Source organism: Hoplias malabaricus, chromosome 6, assembly GCF_029633855.1.
Source record: "Hoplias malabaricus isolate fHopMal1 chromosome 6, fHopMal1.hap1, whole genome shotgun sequence".
In the NCBI taxonomy this organism is placed as follows: domain Eukaryota; kingdom Metazoa; phylum Chordata; class Actinopteri; order Characiformes; family Erythrinidae; genus Hoplias; species Hoplias malabaricus.
In genome coordinates, this window is record NC_089805.1 from 8,140,469 (window position 1) to 8,160,657 (window position 20,189).

The 20,189-nt window shown below is 39.8% G+C and overlaps 1 protein-coding gene across 4 annotated transcripts; it reads left to right on the forward strand.

The window, feature by feature from the left end:
* The first annotated feature begins 674 nt into the window (after positions 1-674).
* Positions 675-19,746, forward strand: epn3a (epsin 3a). 4 transcript variants are annotated; one of them, XM_066675432.1, is made up of 11 exons: positions 675-964; positions 5,611-6,360; positions 9,707-9,825; positions 14,123-14,212; positions 14,681-14,773; positions 16,620-16,706; positions 17,372-17,510; positions 17,635-17,799; positions 17,905-17,976; positions 18,093-18,329; positions 18,624-19,746. In XM_066675432.1, exons 2-11 carry the CDS (start codon positions 5,763-5,765, stop codon positions 18,905-18,907), a joined length of 1,884 nt encoding a protein of 627 aa, XP_066531529.1. In that variant the 5' UTR covers positions 675-964; positions 5,611-5,762; the 3' UTR covers positions 18,908-19,746. The 4 variants fall into 4 exon arrangements, with proteins under 4 accessions (XP_066531529.1, XP_066531527.1, XP_066531528.1 ...); XM_066675430.1 differs by having other exon boundaries at positions 676-964; positions 17,902-17,976; XM_066675431.1 differs by having other exon boundaries at positions 676-964; positions 14,684-14,773; positions 17,902-17,976.
* Positions 19,747-20,189: the final 443 nt, after the last annotated feature.

Sequence of the window (20,189 nt, forward strand, 5' to 3'; positions counted from 1 at the left end):
CAGTAGAAGTTAATATAACAGTATTTTGACCCTTTGTATCAACCAGGAACAATATGTAGATTTTCAAATTATTAATTTGGCATTTAAACCCCTCACCCAAAGAGAAAACAAACACAGGGCTGAATATTGTGGTTATATTTAATCCTCATAAATAATTTCAGTGTGCTTTTGTGTGCAAATTACCAATATGTTCACAATAAAAATACTAATTAAATTTATGTTTTCTATATTTTGTACATATCATATTTATAAAGGTGACTAATGTCTTGCCAAAATCCTCTTATTAAATCTTTCTATTCATTTTTTTAATGGGTCTTTTGAAACATTTGATTAAATAAAGGGTGTAATCTTATTATTATTTAATAATAATAATAATAATAATAATAATTATTATTATTATTATTATTAGACGTTTTAAATCACATTTAGCTCAGATGTTTATATTTAAACACACATTTGTGTGTATTTTTTTTTTTTTTTATGAATTTGTTTTGTCTCTTAAAGGTGTGAATGTTTTTATTAACCAGGTATTAAACAGGTGCTAGGAGGTACAGTCAAAATAAAATTCACCTGCTGGAAAATTAAGTTTTGTCCATAATTAAGTCGTTTTAGATGTAATTCTTGTTTTAGAATAGGTGTGAGAGTTCAGCCCGTGATTGTGACGGTTATCGGTCCGGTTGTTGAAGGGTTAATCAGGACTAAAGCCTGGTCCCCTCCCCCGCTCCGCTTCACTTTACTCGGGTTTTACTCGCTGCTTTTTTACCGGGGGGGAGTTAGCTTGAGCTCATCAACGCCCGGTGTCTCTTGGGCCCGTAACTTTAACACAAACGGCTCAGCAGATATTTCAAACTCTGAATTAACCACAACAGCACCAAACTCTCTCTGTGGGTCAGCGAGATGTGGAAAAGGAGCTCAGTTACCATCAGGAGCCCAAAGTTGGGATCGCTATGAAAGGAAACGAGAGGTAAGAGGCGAGAACTGTGTGTAGAGCCGTGATTTTCTGTTGTTTTTAATGGTTTTAATGTTTTTTTTTGTGGGAAGAAGTGCAGGTTGTTGCTGTTAGCTGAGTCACTGTGGGCTGTGTAGAGCAGTTGACGCAATGTTGTGAATGTGAAGGCAGCTCAAAGCCCCTCTGCAGCGCAAAGTTGAGCTCATTTATTTAGACTTCCATCTTTTTCAGATTTCGTTGATCACTAATGATCACGACTGGCATACTTTTCTGCCTGGGACGGGTCCTCTGTGTCTCCTCTACATGTCCAGTGTGCTCCCTTGTCCCATCAAAACATCTCTTAAAGGGGAATGCTACTCATTTTCAAAAATACGGCATAAATATAGGGCTAAGATTATAACAAAGCCACTCCGAGGGGTGTGATGTAGTGATACAATGCTAATTTCAGGAGGAAACTGCTGAATCAGAGATGTTAACATCAGCAGTGGTGGGAATCTGACAGCTAAAGAGTTCCTCATAAAGTTATTTACAGTAATTTGTCATGAACACGCTGCCTGACGTCAGAGACAGTATTTTATTTTATTTTTTTAATTTCAAGAAAACCTAGTCGTGGTGGACTTTAAGAAAAACACACATGCCTAATTTACTGATATGTTTATATGTATTCCCCCCTCTCTGAACATTGTGGATATTTGGTGTATGAGGAAACAGTGAAGATATATTCTGGGAGAGAATATCAGTACTTTCAGTTTTCCTTTCTTGACCTCAATTATTTTTGATGATGAACCTGTAGTTGTTGTTATGAGGGTCATAAAAGTCCTTGGACTTTCCCAGCATGTCATTAGGAATCTGGACCGAACCATAAAATCCATCACCACTGCTTTAAATCTAAATCCATTATATCTGTGATTTGTGGAGATTTTTATCACGATTTGAATTGTGAAAAGTACTTAGGAGCTAAACTATGGGCCTTACTTTGTTCTAATAATACTTCAGTTCCGATAAATGACTTTGGCTGTTAGTGTAGTTCGAATAATTTTAAGCTACGTCATTCTCAAAAAAAGCCTCCCAGCTCTAACTTCAACTGGTTTAGGAGAATGTCAAAGAAATATAATATACAATGTAAACACTGCTTTTCCGAGGTACCACTGTTTTTGTACCTGCAGTGTTTTTTCTAAATCTACTTCTGTAACCCACTGGAAACTGCTCAGGAAATATGGCATACTCAGTGACTGTTAAGCTCACTTAAGAGTATTGATTGCTGCCTAAAGCGAGTTCAGTCGAAGAGGAAGGATGGTATGACACCAAGGTCATGACTTTGGAATGGGATAGAGTATCTATTTCTTAGGTGAAATTGCATAAACTGTATTTTTTTTTTTACTTTGACCCAAAAGCCTTGTCTCTAAATATGTTTATATAATTTTTATGCCCTGTGATTCTCTTTGGGAAGACTGTGAATCTATTCACAAAAATGTCTATTAGATTTGTTTTTATCTTAGCACTGTTTATAAGAAAGAAAACACATTGTAAAAACGATTCTACTTAAAAAACCCTGTTTGTTTAAATATAGTATCTACAAATGGCTAACAGGCTAATCTAGGTGCAGTCTGAGTTAGGGGTTAAAAATAATAATGCTTAAGGCTTAATTGTGAAATGCAAGAGATATGCAGCGAAACACGTTACTGAATGACTTGCTGTGTTAGCTTGGTGCTCATATAAAACTGAAAGCGTCATGTAAGAGCTAGAGAATGAGTTTCGAGTTGTTCAACAAACTCCATGTGAAATGTTTATAAAACCACAGTAATATGCCTGATTTGTCTTAACTAAGCCAGCCAGGAGAAAATCCTTGTGTAGTCAAAAGAATTCAAACATTACACTGCTGAACCCTGAATAAAGATTGAACTGAGATTTTCAACTTTATAAATTATAGGGCGGCACAGTGGCGTAGCAGGTAGTGTCATAGTCAAACAGCTCCAGGGACCTGGAGGTTGTGGGTTCGATTCCCGCTCTGGGTGACTGTCTGTGAGGAGTTGGGGTGTTCTCCCTGTGTCTGTGTTGGTTTTCTCCGGGTGACTGACTATGAGGAGTTGGGGTGTTCTCCCTGTGTCTGTGTGGGTTTCCTCCGGGTGCTCCAGTTTCCTCCCACAGTCCAAAAACATGCTTTGGTAGGTGAATTGGCGACTCAAAAGTGTCCGTGAATGTGTGAGTGTGTGTTGCCCTGTAAAGGACTGGCGCCCCCTCCAGGGTGTATTCCTGCCTTGCGCCCAATGATTCCAGGTAGGCTCTGGACCCACCGCTACCCTGAACTGGAAAAGTGGTTACAGATAATGAATGAACTTTATAAATTTTGTTTTGGTTCAATAATAAAATGATATGTTGTACCAGAGACATGACATATTGTCTATTTTTTAATTGGAGACAAGTCGGTTTAACAAAATAATAATAGATTTTGGATTAATTTCAGTGGCACAGTTTGGCCTGTCCTGCAGCAGTCAGCAAGAAGTATTTAGATGATGCTCTTTATGTCTGTGTTAGGAGATTCAGCATCTGACAACTGGCTACTCTACAGTAGAGTGGAATGAAACCAACATATCTCAAGCACAGAATGTCCATTAGCAAGCCATTACATTTTTATCTGACATTCTGTGGGACCAAAAGGTCTAGCTCATTGAATGTTTGGTCTAGCTACACAGTTGAACTGAATGAACACACACACACACACACACACACATTATGCAACGTCAGTAAGATCGGCGCCATTCTCTGCGAGGGTGCAGCTGAGGGTGTGCTCTTTTATCGATCAAAAGACAAAAGAGATTTTGCCATTATTTCACAGCCTAACGCCACTGTTATGATCTGCCAATAAAGCTCAGTCAGTCTACAGCCTATTGATTTCATTAGGCCAGCACTTTAGCCAAGCCCCACATTCAAACAAGAGTCCACTAACCGTTACAGGGTCAATTAGAATAAATGATTTAGACCCACAAAACTAGTCTTTGTGTTTATCTTGTTTCAGTTGTGGGGTGACTATGCAACCCACAAGTGCAAAACTGTGGTTAACTTATTCACACAGGAATGAGCTGGTCCCAAATATTTGTGGACACTATCTTAACCAACATTTCTTCTGAAACAAAGGGCAGCAGTAACTAGTTCGTCTCTCTTTAAAGCAATAGCGCTTTTGTACTCCTCTGGGAAATCTTTACGCTGGATGTTGGAACATTTCTATGAGTACTTAATGCTTTTTAGTCAAAAGAGAATTGTGAGGCGAGGTGCTGATTTTGGATGACCAAGTAAGGATCACAAACACCACTCCTGCTAATGTCTGAGGTAGCAGGTCGTACCTGATGGTGCTCCATCACTCTGTGAGTTTCTGTGATTTTCTATGGACATTATAAAAGCAATGTGTGCAGAGTGGGACACCTTTGCCCACAATAGGTGTCATCTGCTGAATTTTCTTATTATAAGGGGAATTTACAAATCCTGGACATATTGTGTAACTGTCACCTTAAAAGAACACATTGTGTCACCTGACATTTTGTGTCTTATTGCACAACTGTTACATTTACCCCAGTTAAATCAAGTCAGTTCAGTCCCGTCTGCTGCTTTTAAAGCAAACCACAATGTCCACATAGTCTTCAGACATGAAACAGGAAACTTTCCCTTTTCACATTTTTCCTGTAAGGCTGTATGTATTTAATGTTTTACACACGTCTGGAAATGTCTTCCACCTTCAGGTGTTTACAGATGGCATATAAGACAATATTACTGTTCTGGATTGACGCTACCATTCAAAAGTATGGAATCAATATATAATTACATTTATTTAAACATCTGAAATATTGTTATTTTTATAATGGAAGCAGTGTTTTTCTATTATTATATCTTATACATCATATACTATATAATACTTTGCGTATACAAAGAAACATTTTTTCTTACTGAAGTTAATTTAATGTTATGACAGTTGTTCAAAGCAGGTACATGCTTTAATAACATTACCATGAGCTGTTCACCACTGGAAATCCTTTTTATTCTGGGACTAGGTTTAAACTGTCAGGCAAGCATCCGGAATACTCCTTTCTTCACTTGTGGGAAAATATTTGACAAATGCCCAAATACACATTTCCCACTGTGAAGAAAGCAGCCGACTTTAATGGATTGTGCTTTCTTTTATTCTAGTTATTTACCACATGGTTCATGTTTCAAAAGCCTGGGAGGTACTGAGTTTGTTATTTTAATTCTGGTGGTGTTGAAGAATTCTTGTCTTGTATGCATTGAAATGTGATAGTTATTAATGGATAATTCCATTGTTTTTACAAAAACAAAAAAAAAAATCTATATTTTTGCCTTAGTACCCCCTACATATACCTCTTTACTTAAATGGATTTTCATAAAGCAATGTCTCCTGTATTAGTAGCAATTTCATAGCTTTTATTGAATGAAACACTTTAGACATCTGTTTTCTATCACCACAGCCTAGAACATTGCTGACAGAGTAAGTCTGGAATGGTGAATTTCCATTCTGAATAACTCTATTTACCTCTTAACCATTTAGGTAAGCAGAAAGGTTTAAAATATGCTGGGATTATGATTAAGTTATCTGGCAGAACATAGAGTATTTTTACCTAAATAAATCTCACTCTCTTTTCTATTTACACCAGGTTTGCAGTGCTGTGGGCTCTTCTGAAAGTTGCTGAGTCTAAGCCTGAATCGTCTCTCTACCCCTGAGTAGCAAAAACTGTTACGGCTCTTTTCAAAGAGGAGAGCTTGAAGTTTATCACGCTTTCGTTGCCGCCAAAACAATCCCGTCACCATGACGACCTCATCCTTGCGCCGCTCTGTGAAGAACATGGTGAACAACTACACAGAGGCTGAGATCAAGGTGCGGGAGGCCACTTCCAATGACCCCTGGGGTCCTTCGAGCTCGCTCATGATGGAGATTGCTGACTTGACCTTCAACGTGGTGGCCTTCACGGAGGTCATGGGCATGGTCTGGAAGCGGCTCAATGACCACGGCAAAAACTGGAGGCACGTGTACAAGGCGCTGACCCTGCTGGATTATTTGATCAAGGCCGGGTCCGAGCGTGTGGCCCAGCAGTGCCGGGAGAATATTTATGCCATTCAGACCCTCCGGGATTTCCAGTATATCGACCGGGATGGGCAGGACCAGGGCGTGAATGTGAGGGAGAAGGCCAAGCAGCTGGTGGCCTTGCTCCGGGATGAGGAGAAACTCCGGCATGAGAGGAGCCAAGCCCACAAAACCCGCGAGAGAATGGCTGGGGTCAGCAGCGCTGTAGCATATGGCTCTTTACCTCCACCTTACCCTGGAAGCCGTACCAGCCAATCCACCATGGCAGGAATACATGGGGAAGAATATAGGCAGTCCAGAGGCTCTCCCTCCTCATATACCTGTGAGTAATGCCCAGAAGTAAATTTTGAGTTTCCAACTATTATATAATAATTTAAAGCATCTTTAAATTTCCAAATTTTAATTGTTTTTCTTTAATAAATATTGGTGGCGCAGCAGGTAGTGTTGCAATCACACAGCTCCAGTGGACCTGGAGGTTGTGGGATCGATTCCCGCTCCGGGTGACTGTCTGTGAGGAGTTTGGTGTGTTCTCTCTGTGTCTGTGTGGGTTTCCTCCGGGTGACTGTCTGTGAGGAGTGTGGTGTGTTCTCCCTGTGTCTGTGTTGGTTTCCTCCGGGTGACTGTCTGTGAGAAGTGTGGTGTATTCTGCCTGTGTCTGCGTGGGTTTCCTCTGGGTGCTCCGGTTTCCTCAAACAGTCCAAAAACACACGTTGGTAGGTGGATTGGCGACTCAAAAGTGTCCGTAGGTGTGAGTGTGTGAGTGAATGTGTGTGTGTGTCTGTGTTACCCTGTGAAGGAATGATTCCAGGTAGGCTCTGGACCCACTGCGACCCTGAACTGGATAAGTGATTACAGATAATGAATGAATGAATGAATGAATGAATGAAAATTTGCAGAATATATTGAGTGCCCAAACAGCTTGTGTTTTTGTAAATGATGTATTCACACAAGTGATGTGAGAATTTGATTTGATTACAGGTCTTTAGGAAAGGATTCAGTGCATTCTGAAATCTCCAAATTTTAACTCTTCTAACAAGCACACAATGATGCTTTACTACACTTAGGTGTTTTGTTTTCATTATTTTTTAGCACATGAGTTATAACAGTTCTGAAATGTGGAAGTGTAACAAAAATGACATTTATATGGTGGGCTTTGTAAAATGTATTTTAAAACCATGAAATGCACAGCTAATAGGGTATAAAGAAGTATAAAATTATTATTTGCCCTCTCGGTGTGTGCCCTATTTTGGGCAGAATTTAATTAGGGTAACTAGAGGGATGTTGACAATAAAAACAATAGAGCTCTTATTTTCAGTTTTTATGTTTCAAAAAGCACCCAAAAAAAGCTGGTCCCATCAAACACAATCTATGCAGTTAAATCAGGACATTCAGATCAATATATTTTTACATTCCTGACAGACACAGTGATGCTATGAATAGTCCCAGGCCTCATGAGTAATCACATATCCATGCGGCTTGGTCTGTTTTCCCTGCCAGCAGGAAGTGGAGGTTTGTTTGGTTTTAAACAGGGATGGGCAGCACAGTTCACAGCACTGCATAGTGTGGCTTGAAGATTTTTGTTCAGTCAGAATTCAAATAGACACACTTTCATTTTCATCTCAAATGTGGTCCTTAACCACATTTAACCACAGGCTCTTTGTTTTTAGTTTATGTACAGGGTTTTGGAGGTTAATGTAAATATCAAGAAAAGATAAAATAACTAAGCATCTTAACTTGCCTTTATCTACACATACCACAAACCAGATTTGCATGTGTGGTTTCTGACTATGTAACCTATCAGAAAACGTATCAGCATATTAGGAAATTATTGATTCAATGGCAATTAAAGGAGGTTAGGCATTGCGTATTTCAATGTCTTTAATATTGGTAAATATAAAAGTGTGTATTATGTCATCTTATTTTAAATGGATTAATCTAATTTAATTGGACGGCACAGTGGCACAACAGACTGTCACTGTCACACAGCTCCAGGGTCCTGGGGTGGTCCCGCTCTGGGTAATTGTATGTAAGGAGTTATGTGTGTCCCCCACCCCTGGGTACATGTGGGTTTCCTCCGGGTGCGCCCGATTTCCTCCCACGGTCTAAAAACACACGTTGGTAGGTGGATTAGCTACTTGAATGTGCCCATAAGTGTGAATGTGTGACTGCCATCCCGTCCAGGGTGTGTGTCCGCCTTGCACCCAGTGATTCCAGGCAGGCTTCTGACCCTAACAGGATAAGTGGATGCAAGCAATGACTGGATGAATAATTCATAATTAATATTGAAGCAAATAGAGTAACCAAAAATGTAAGGTGTTCGAATGGAACATTCATTCATTCATTCATCAATTGTCTGTAACCGCTTATAAAATTCAGGGTCGCGGTGGGTCCAGAGCACACCCGGAATCACTGGGTACAAGGCAGGAACACACTTTGGAAGGGGACTCGAACCCACAAACCAGGTCCCACCATTTCACTATTACGTTATGAATCCGAAAGTATGTGGAACTGTTAAGAAGACAATAGTGGAAAGAGCCAGTAAAAAAAGACAATTCGCTAATCCAAGAGCCCATCCTCAACATCACTGAATGTGTGTGGGATTACGTGGATGAGAAGAATCAGAAAACTCTAAGACTGAACTTCAGATCAGTAAAGAAATGTTCATGCAGGGTTCTTAATCCAAAAATAATGAAAAACAAAACAAGGAAACATTTAAATACTAGAAGAATGAAACGGATATGGCTCTTTTACTGTCAGAGAATAAAGTAATCTATGATGTGTCTTATCTTCATAGAGCGACTTCATTTTTCACTTACAGAAGAAGATGGGCAGGGAAAATGCTGGTACTGAATTCCAGGCTGGACCCAGGGGTTTTGTTTTTTGGTTGCAGTGGTAGGAATCAGTACTTAGGCTGATGTCTGCTTCTCTACCCTCCCTTGGACTGGCTTCCAGAATTGTCCACTGCCAATCCAAACATGGATCTGTGTGTGGTGTAGACTGCAGAGGGAGGAATAACCAACACCCATGACCCCACCACCCCCACCCCAAACTGCCCCACACAGACACCCCATTGTTCTTCTCTCAGAGTCAAAGAGGCGCGGGGAAGCTATCCCAGCCTGGGCTTGGAACCGCTGCCATTCGGCTGCTTACTACAAACTTAATATGCAGAGGCAGTGCCAGACTCACACTGGCATACTGGCCTCTGCTGGCTCTTTTCCTGTTAATGAATAAATATAAGGTTGAGGACTTCAGGACATTTACTTAATGCACATTATTCATCATTATATTAAATTTTTCTGAGATTTGGAACAGACAAACAATGGAGTGCCTCATTTCATATAGGACAAACAGTGTTACTGGTGGAAATCACCACTTTTACAAAACATTAAAAATAATTTGACTCTGATTAATGTGAAAGATGAGTGAGTTACAAGCTTCATGAGGCGTTTTGCATTTGATAATTCTTTCAAAAATTATAGCTACAAAGATTATATGATTTGTTTTGAACTATGTAGATGGTGAGTGCTATTTAAATGATTACAACAAGGCTTGGTTCAAAAAAGCATATTATGGCATGTCATATAATATTTCATAATGAGAAAAAATGCTGTCATATTGCCCAGCCGTAGTTAAACTTAGCTTTATGGCTTTCTCTCTTTTCCTCCCAGCATCCTCTTCTTCCCCTCATCTGGCCCCTGATCTGGAGCAGGCTCGTCCGAAGACCAGTGGAGAGGAGGAGCTGCAGTTGCAGCTGGCGTTGGCTATGAGCCGAGAGGAGAGCGAGAAGGTAAGGGTCTCACACATCTAAGCTACTATTCAATCTCATATGGGATATGTGAAGATGGGGTAGCGTTATCATGTTACAGGTGCGAGCTCATGAGTGTTAGGAATCTTGCCCTAGGATGTAGGGATGGGGCACTGAACCCTTATGTTTTGCGTATATAGCAGCAATGTGTTCCACTTAGCTAGACCTACCAGAGTTATTTAGCTGATACTGTTGGGGGAGCATGACACAGAAAAAATGATAGTGTTGTGATTATACTGCTACATGTTGTGTTGGCTAGTGCATTGTTACATTCACATTAATTAACTGGCAATAAGCTTATGTCTCTGGTCTTACAAATCATTTAGCATAATCTAATATAGCATTGCTCTCCAATTAAAAACATGTATCTCCATTTTTGTTGATTTTTAGTTTACTACATAATTTGAACACAACAGCTGTCCTTCAAATTGTGGTAAAATTTCATGATGAAGGGACTAATAGAAATGCTCCAAAATTACTTGGAATACAATCTTTTTACATTAACCTCCATTGAAATTTAAGTTTTTTCTTCTGCTCTATAGTTATTAATTTGGGAGATGCATTTTTTAATTGAGGGCGGCACGGTGGCGCAGCAAGTAGTGTCGCAGTCACACAGCTCCAGGGACCTGGAGGTTGTGGGTTCGATTCCCAGTCCGGGTGATTGTCTGTGAGGAGTGTGGTGTGTTCTCTCTGTGTCCGCGTGGGTTTCCTCCAGGTGCTCCGGTTTCCTCCTGCAGTCCAAATACACACGTTTGTAGGTGGATTGGTGACTCAAAAGTGTCTGTAGGTGTGTGTGTTGCCCTGTGAAGGGCTGGCGCCCCCTCCAGGGTTTATTCCCGCCATGCACCCAATGATTCCTGGATAAGGGTTAGAGATAATGAATGAATGAATGTTTTAATTGTTTAGCAACAATATAATTTAATTGTACAGCAACAATATACATTTTTGTTAGCATAGTGTCTCCTGTCAATATATAGTAAATTTACGTCTGATTACATCACAATGGATCAGCAAACAAATATTCCATCATAAGTTGTGAATAAGAGTCGTTCAGAGGTTTGATGTGCAGTGGTTAATTGTAGAGAATCTTGCTGAGTCAGATTTCTCTAGGGTTGTGGTGATAAGAACCATGGATAAGTAAGTCCACAGCAAAACAGTCTAGCCTTGTTTACCTTTTAATAACAAATATATCTGTTCCTCAAAGCCTTGCTTGCACCTCTCTGGCACTAATGGATTTACAAAATGTTATGAAAAAGAAAGCCCTATGCTAGAACTATTGTAAAATAATATCTCTGATATCAGGCAGAACATTCATAAATAATATTCATTTGAGGAAGCTTTCAAAGGTGATATATTCACATCTGGTTCCTATCCCCACAGCTGTGAACACTTGATATCAAACAATTCACATTCATTTCAACCCTCTCTGAATTCACATCTTTGATTGAGAGACCATTTTAAAAATCAATGGAATTAATATTTAACCAGTATTATTATGATTCACCTCCCCCTCCTCCATCTCCTGAATATCACTGAGTGGAACTGATGCACTCTTTTAAAGACCCTCACTAAAACTGTGTTTTTCTTAGAAACACAAAAGGGTATAAAAAGAACATTTAGTATGATTTATAAAATGACTTTGTCGTTAAAGAGGAATGTGTTCAAATTTTCTTAAACATATATCTGCTGACACCTCGTTTCCTGTACTACATGTGTTTTAAATGTCTTCCCCCATGGAGGGCCCACTCTACAGAGCATTAATCCGTAAATAATTTTTGATTGCTAGTTCTTGGATGTAAAAATGACATCAAAATCCAGATCCTGCAAACAGATTAATTGCTTAATCTAAAGTGTGCGTCATTGTATACTGCATCCTTTTGCTCAGTATTGCGTTGTCAATTGTCACCTTAATGGACAACTAATTCTATTCGCCTGTGCGAGATGGGAGAGCACTCGGTTACATGAGTTTAAATTAATCATCATATTATACTGCCCTGTTTTATCCAGTCGCCTAATATATCAGATTAAGTTTTAATGCTAAAAATATTTTAATTTGATTTTGATAATATTATTACAGTTCTATTATGTGTGGTTATAGAGTGCTGAAACACCCAGTCCGTAGCTTGCCAGCTGTCAACAGCCTGAATCAGCAAATTTGCACACTTTCAGATGTCATGCATATTTTAGGATGTGCTCTTGTCAGCTGCTTTGAGTTACTGTGAGAAGGATATTGTTCTCTATTGTCCTTGGTTACTTTTATATTCAAAATGTTATAAAAGGCACTAATCTCTAAGTGCCAAAGCACGATTTTACAAAATATTACTTTCCTGTAGCATTGGTGTCATATTTATAACAAGGTGTTTAAAACAACCCTCTTGATTTAGGTGTGTTTGTTACATGTAGATTTAATATAGAAACTCTACCCTGATGACATTTGCAGATGTTTCAGTCAAATAGGATTATGAAAAAGAACTTTTTAGCTTTGAATTTAGAAAGAGCATATATCCTATTTTCATATAGTTATTATATTATATCATCTCATTATATAAAATAAAACCTTTATTATGAATGTGTTGATGTGTAAGAATTAATATTACTGGGTGTAACAAAAAATACCTTATATTTAAAGGCTAAGCACCACTTAATGGACCTCCATGAATATTTCACATTATTTTAGTTACTGACAGATATAAGTATGAATTAAAATGAAAATAGCAGCTTAATTTGCTTTAAAACTGACAATTTTATTAAATTGACGGAAAAACCCGAGCTCGCTACAGAAATTCTTGAATGCAACAGTGACGTCACTGGTGGACAACAGCTGAACAACGCCGCGGTAAAACACCGTTATGACTGACTGTTATGACAGTATCTAGCTAAATAACCAACATTATTCATGACAATAGCCTAGCAATAAGCTAAACTCAAATGTAGAGTTACCGTTATTCTTGTAAATGTGATCGAAGTCGAACTCGAATTCATCCGACACTATAGACCTCCGTAATGCAGCTACGTAGCCGAGTATAATCTGAGCCACTTTAGCAAGTCAAGCTAACGTTAACTAACACCAACTAAAACAGGCGAAGTGTCCTTACCCTGTTTACCTCCATGTTACAGAGGCTCTTGAACACCTTTCGTTGGTTTCCTTACATGCCCATATTGTTGGAAAAGCGCCAGTGAAATGAGCTACAGATAACGGAGTGAGCGGATGGTCCTTTCCAAAGTGCCCGTTTAAAGTTGACACAGTCAATTTCTGGATAATTTGGAATCTTTGGGCCATTTGTGTACAGATGTCCCACTGTACATACATTTTCGTCATTTTGCATTAAATTAAGTGCAACTTCTAGAGTTGTTGTCCACCATCTACGTCACAGGCAAGACGCCTATTAGAGTTTCCGAACACCGGCGGGAGGGGCAACTGTCTTTTAAACCTTATTCCTTGAATTAGTAAGAAATAACATGTTTTCTGACTATCAATGAACACAAGTTAGGAACTCAAATTCCACTGTATTTATTTGTTTAACACTTTCATGTAGCTGGTGCTTAGCCTTTAAGGCTGAAGCATGGAATTTTCCTGAAGATTTCCTGAAAAAATTTGAGAACCAAAAATATTTTAATTAAGAAACCAAAAATAGCTTCCTCCTATAAAGCTGCCATTTTGGAAAAACAAAATTTTGGTGTTTTTTTTCCTCTATTAAAAGAGCTGTTAAGCTCCATTCAAAAACTGCAGACATTATCTGACTCTTCTTATTCCCTAATGTGAGGAGAGAGCTTTAGTATCCTTCATCGGATGTTGCTGGCCTGTCAGATCTCACTGTGGAGAGTGTGGTAACATGGTATTGGACTCAAGTATTGATTTAGTGCTCATTGGTCTGCTCAGTATGCCATATTGATGTTGATGGAGTGAAGATCTACGTCAGTGTATCTGTGTCTGAGTGCTAGCTGAGAGTATTTGTCATAAAGTGCATTTCTAAATTGTGTACATTTTTACCTTTCACTTTAATACATTGCATCTTAATTACTTGGTATAATGAGAGTATTGATATATATTTAGATATAGGTTTACTCTTATACATGTCTCATAAATAGGCAATGCATTAACTCTCTGGCTGTTTACATAGTAAATACTTATTATACAAACTGTTTACTGAGCGATGGCTAGGTTATAGAAGTATGTGATAAAAGCTTGGTAAAAGTAAGAAATAACACAATTTTCCCTAACTAATGTAAGGTATGTAGCTGTTACCCCACCTCTAACCCCATGCCCCATCTTCTCTAGCAACCACCTCCTCCTCCTCCTCCTGTGGATATTGATGAACAGACTCAGCTCCAGATTGCTATGAGCCTCAGCAAGGAGGAGGCCCATAAGGTACTGCAATGCTCTGCACAATTGCTGCCCCTCCTGTTCTTATTTCTGACCCCCTTCTGTCAGCACAGTGCATCCGTTTTGATGTCCTATGTTTGCGATTAACATCGCATGAACTACCCACTCTTTCACCTTTCATCCCAGCTTTGGCCTCTCATCCCCTGGTACCCTGACCAGTACAACTGCATGCATTCCTTTTTTTTCCTAACAGGTCCAGGCTATTGGTTTCACTAACCAGCTTGCATTGCATCTCTCAGGAAAAAGACGACTCCTTTCTTTATTCACGTCTGTTTGTTTTGGTGAAATGGGCCTCGACCCTTTGTTGGGGTGTGGAAAAGAAAGACCTGCCTGTTTGCCTGGATATCCTGTAAATGGGGGCTTAGTCACCATTATGTATGCCAAATGCCTGATAATCATAGCCCAAGCTAAATTCTTTTTCCTGCTCCTCTGTTTGTCTTTGGGGAAAAAAAGAAGGTGGCTCCTCCTCCTGGTGCTGCCATGGACATGGACGAGGAGACGCAGCTCCAGATTGCCCTGAGCCTCAGCAAGGAGGAACATCAGCAGGTAAAGTCCCTCGGCCCAACTGTCTAAACCAGGGTTCACCAATATTATCGACAAAGCCCTGTGTGACCACAGGATTTTATTTCCGTCCGAAAAAAGCACATTTGTTTGATCTGTTATCAGTCTTCAAACAACTGATAAGTTATGAGTTTGCTGTTGATTGGTAAGAATGAAAACCTGTAACCATACCAGCCCTTTCTGAACAAGGCTGAACACCCCTTGTTTAATCATTGATCCTTTTATCAAGAGGTACAATCCCCAGCAATGTGTCTGAGAATCAGGGAGAACATTACCGGTCTCCTCTCTCACCAAATCCAGTGATGCGGCTGTTAACTAAAACTGCAGAAATGGCTATTAATAGTGTTCTCCAAAATTGTTGTGCGCTCCAGCAACTGCGTCTTGGTGTAAGTTAGAGAAAATGTGGTTGCGCTTCTCAAAGGATGCACTTGACCACTAACTTTTAAGTGAAAATGGTTGTGACCAAACTGAAGGGGAAAATATTTTCTATTTTAGACTCCTCAATTTATGCCTTCTTTTGCCTTAATGCAGCTTGGCACACTCTTGGCATTATCCTCAGGTAGATTAATTCCTCCTGGAGTGCCCCCCCCCCCCCCCCACATATGGCAAACATAAGCTTAACTCCAGTTAGTGTAGAATTTAAAAAATGTGTGGCTCTTATAAATGAAATGGGCCTTTTAATAATTTAGAGGTATTTCATAAGCTATTTGATATTTTGGTAGGTATACGGTATTTGTCTTGTTTAAATCCTATTTAACTTTTCTGAAATCTGATTTAATGTGCATAGTTCTAATCCAGTATGTATCTGAAGTGTATAGTATTAAGTCTGACCCAGATATCAGGCACATTGGAACCTAATCTGTGTCACTTTTGGCAGTTACAGCGTTGGCAAGTGTTGTGTGTGCTTGGCGCAGACCAAATATTATTAGCTGGACTTGACTTGTGTTAAGGTGTGGGCTAGACGTTGACCAAATGATTTGATTTAGTTCAAAACACACCTGACATTTAGCCATTTAAGGTAGACTTGTCACTACCTTGAGGCATCCACACTCACACCGTCATTCAAAGCCAAATGTGGACCAGAATAGAACTACAATTGTGCCAAATTTGGGCCAAACTTGCATTGTTATCTTGGTAAGAACTGAAAGGTGAGTGGCATAACAACCCAGCATAACAACCCAGTATGGAAACCTGTTGGTAAATGGGATGTTACTGCTTTTGAGGATTTTCTGGAGCATAATGCTGACGTGAATTTTCATGTCTAGTCCATTACAGATTACAGCACAACCGTCTCAGGTTAACAAACTTATCCATCTTAAATTTTCAAGCACGTAAGCATTTGTTTTGAAGCTGAGTTCTGTCCATGTTGGTACCCTACCTATATTTTCTATGTTTTTTGTTATGTACACATCTAACATCTAGTCACAGACAGTCCTTTCTAAGTCCACCTTTCTTTTGATACCCTCAAAAAATTATCTGGTTCCTAGTACCCCTCTCTGCAGACTCTTTTGCTAACACAAGACCTCTTATGTTTTAAATGAATCTCACTGTTTGCCCCTACTTTCTGCACCTGCTTACTTTGCCAGCGCTGTACAATGGAGGAACTTGCTGAAATGTGTTTCTCTCAAATCGTGCTTCACAACTTTGGCCCAAAGATTTATTGTGCTCCAGTGCAACATGCCTTTACATCTAGCAGCACTGGTTTCTATCAGCGTGTGACTGAAAGAGGACACGTTAGTCAGATTCTGAAATTTGTGACTGTGTCCATTCATGAGCATGCCTTCATTCTTGACATGTCTCTTGTGTCAATGTTTCGTCTTGTGGTTGTTAGGAGCAACAAAGTCGCCTTGGAGATGAGTCGCAGCTCCAGAAAGCTCTTGAGGAGAGTAAACGAGAAATGGAAGCCAAAGGAGGAGGGGTATGAAAAGACAGTTGTTTAGAATTTGCTTTAACTGTTTTGAGAGAACTCACTAATTTGCATCTAGTTAAGGGTTAAACATTATGCTGTAAACCTGCTTTGCAAATCCGTTAGTCTTGGTTTATGTGCAAACAGAGAGACAAAGGATATAATGTCAAAAACAGCTCTGTCAAAGCTTCCATTTTTAGATGTCATCATGAATACTTTGAAAATATAGGACTTCATTAAAGAATTATAAAGCATTATTAAATATAATTAGCATGTACTTAAAAACATGCAAAACCAAACGTACACTAGGCTGAGGTAATGCGTATACAACAAGAAAAACATTGACATTGAAGCTACCCGACAAATCCAAGTTTAAAAATCATAAAACATATCAGTGTTATTTCTTACTGAACAAAAATGTTATAAATGCAGGAAATATCATTGGATAGCTTTTAATTTATTATAATGAAGATCCATTTAGACACTGCTGGTTTAGATACAAACTACAGTCATCAGCGTGAATGGTCAGAGAAGGACAGGGTCTTCTCTTTATTTGCCACATTCTTGGCCCGATGACCCCAAATGCTATGTGTTGGCATTGTTTGAAATGAGTGGTGTGAAGTGACCTATAAAAAATTCCTTGTCTTAAAGTGCTACTTTCTCCCCTCCCTTGGCAGTCTGCCATGTTGGATCTGGTGGATATATTTGTTCCAGTCCCTAACGCGCCCCCTGGTGTTCAGCCATGGGAAATGACTGGAGCAGGTGCCCAAGCTCAGGCAGCTGGTCATCTGAAAACTGACCCTTGGGATTCTATGGGTAAGGTCATAGATAGCTTTGACACAATGCCTTTTACTGTCCTGCTGCATGTACCACTTGATGTACAACCAGAAATGATACGTTTGTTTCAGCATTGTATTTAAGGGGCCTTATTTTCACACAGATCCTAGCTCAAGTCATGCTAGAGTTCCCTGGATGGCCCCTGTGGGATCCAGTGTTCATGCTCAGCCTTGGGACCATCATCGTCCTCCTGACCCATGGGAAAATCCACAGAATGCCACCAGTCCTGTTCCCCACAATCAAACATGGATTTCATCTGTTCCAACTGGTACAAACATGATATTTATTGTAGAGTACAAATGTATGTACAATATAAATAATATATTAATAAATGCTATAGATAATCCTGTCACTCTGTGGCTTTTTCTAGTAGCCAAAGGAATAGATCCCTTTACTCCATCTACAGCAGACAGGACAGGATCTCCAAGGCCTGGAAGTCCCTCAGGTAATTAAGACAGGCTTTTGCTGACTTAAATATTAACCTGATGTAATACATTTCTGCTCAAACAGAACCCCACAGGTCTTTGAGTGTTTAATGAGAATGATTGGTCTTTATTGTAGATGGAGATCTTTTTGACGAGGCCATGGATGGCGGGCAGGTGAACATTAATGGCCGTAGTGGGGAAAGTCCAGAGATATTTGATTTGTCCCGGCTGGGAGAGAGTCTCACAGACCCAACCCCTCGAGCCTGTCATACCCCGGAGGCCTTCCTGGGTCCCGCAGGAGCCTCACTTGTCAACCTGGACTCTCTCATCCCTCCAAATCCAGCTTCTAAGAATTTAAACCCATTTTTAACAGGTGAGACCATGAGGAATGTTAAATCGTAGTTAAATATAATGAGTTTGAGCCATGAAATGATGTCCTTGACCAACCAACAATGCTTCTAATACTTTCGGATATATGAGCAGGTGCATCAGAAAGCCTTGTGTATACTTGACTATAACATTTGTCCTGTACCTCAGTGTTGTCTACATAAGCATTTTAAAGACAATGGATCACGGTGGTTGGACTTGACAAGTCTCTGTGGAAAGCTACACTGGAAAGGTTGCATGTGGGCTTTGCCAGTGATATATACTTTTATATTTCCTTCAGGTATTAGCGCTCCTTCAGCCACCAACCCGTTCCAGAGTGAACCACCCCGGCTCACTCTTAATCAGATGCGCCCCAGCTCCACATCCCCGGCTCCTTCCTCGTTGCCATATAGTGCCTCTCTACCCCTGCCTGCCAGTAGCCAGCCCACTTCTTTACCCAGCTCCTTCACCCAGCCTGCACAGGGACCCTTGGACATGCCTGGAAACCTGCCTCAGCCACTGCTACCTTTGTCCTCCACATCTACACTTGGACAGCAAGACCACAGTCAGAACCCATTCCTATGAGGGTCTCTGTGAACATCGCCAAAACATAGCCCAATCGTAAGCTCGCTGGCCTGAGTAATAATGCCTGCAATGACGTGACAGTTTAACCACAGCCTTGGATGAAAACTGGAACTCCCCGTTTAATGACACTACTGTTTTATATTGGCTTAACTATTTTGATAGCCTTCTGGTTTTGCTTTTTTGCTACTGCAGCTCGTCTTTCCATATTCACGAAAGCTCAGCACTGGAGGACCCAGCTTTTATAACAATTTACATGTGAATGGCACAAATGATAAATTTAATCTAATCATAGCTTCACCCATATCCTATGAAACTGTTTGCTTTCTCAGACTTCCTGTAATGACCCGTAACATCCACTAACTTACAATACACTATCACGCTTAGCTATAAAACCTGCTATAGCTTTCCAAGTTTGCTTTATTATTGCTCCATTAGTAGGTTATAGATTGCCTGAGGACTTCCTACCCACCCTCCTGTTACAAACTGATGACCAGTGTCTATGAACAGCATGGACATAAGCCAAAAATCTCATCCAGGTTTGACTGGTGGTCTCAAAGCACAGTTACAGTAACTTAAGAAATGTTTGGTTTAACAATTGAAATTGGCTGCTACATGAAAATACTCCAATGAGAGAATGGATTTACTGCGGAATTTGGACTGAATCATAGCAACATACTAACAGTGTATGACTGGGTGACTGTATCACATATGAAACATTTCCCATCAAATATAGGGATGAAATTGCAACTTTGATCTGATGCATGATTTGACATAGTATTTATTTATTTTTCTCCATGTGACATGTTCTTCATCAGCTGTTTCCTGAACCTTAAGAGGCTAATTAGTTGATAGAATGTTTCAAACACCTAAGCAGTTTTCATGTGTGAACTCCTGAAAAAATCCAGAGAATCAGGCCAGGACATTCACACGTCATTTGTAGATTTTCTGGGTGAGACGCATTCTCACAACTGTAAATGTTCCCATGCTTTATGCGTAGGGCAGTGCCTGCGAGGGATGGTATGATTTTCTGGAACATTACTGGCTCTGTCCACACACATGCTTACATGGACTTTGTATTGGGGGCCGGCAGAGTTGAGTCTGGGTAATGTCCGGGACGAAGATTATTGGCAGTTTCATGGGTTACAGAGCATGTGTGAAAGGAGCTTAAGTGAAAATAAATAAAAATAGTTTAAAAACAACATCAATTTGAATATAACAATTCAACGGAATTTTATTTGGTTGTATATGTAACTTGCTAAAGATTGGTCTAATACTTGGTTTC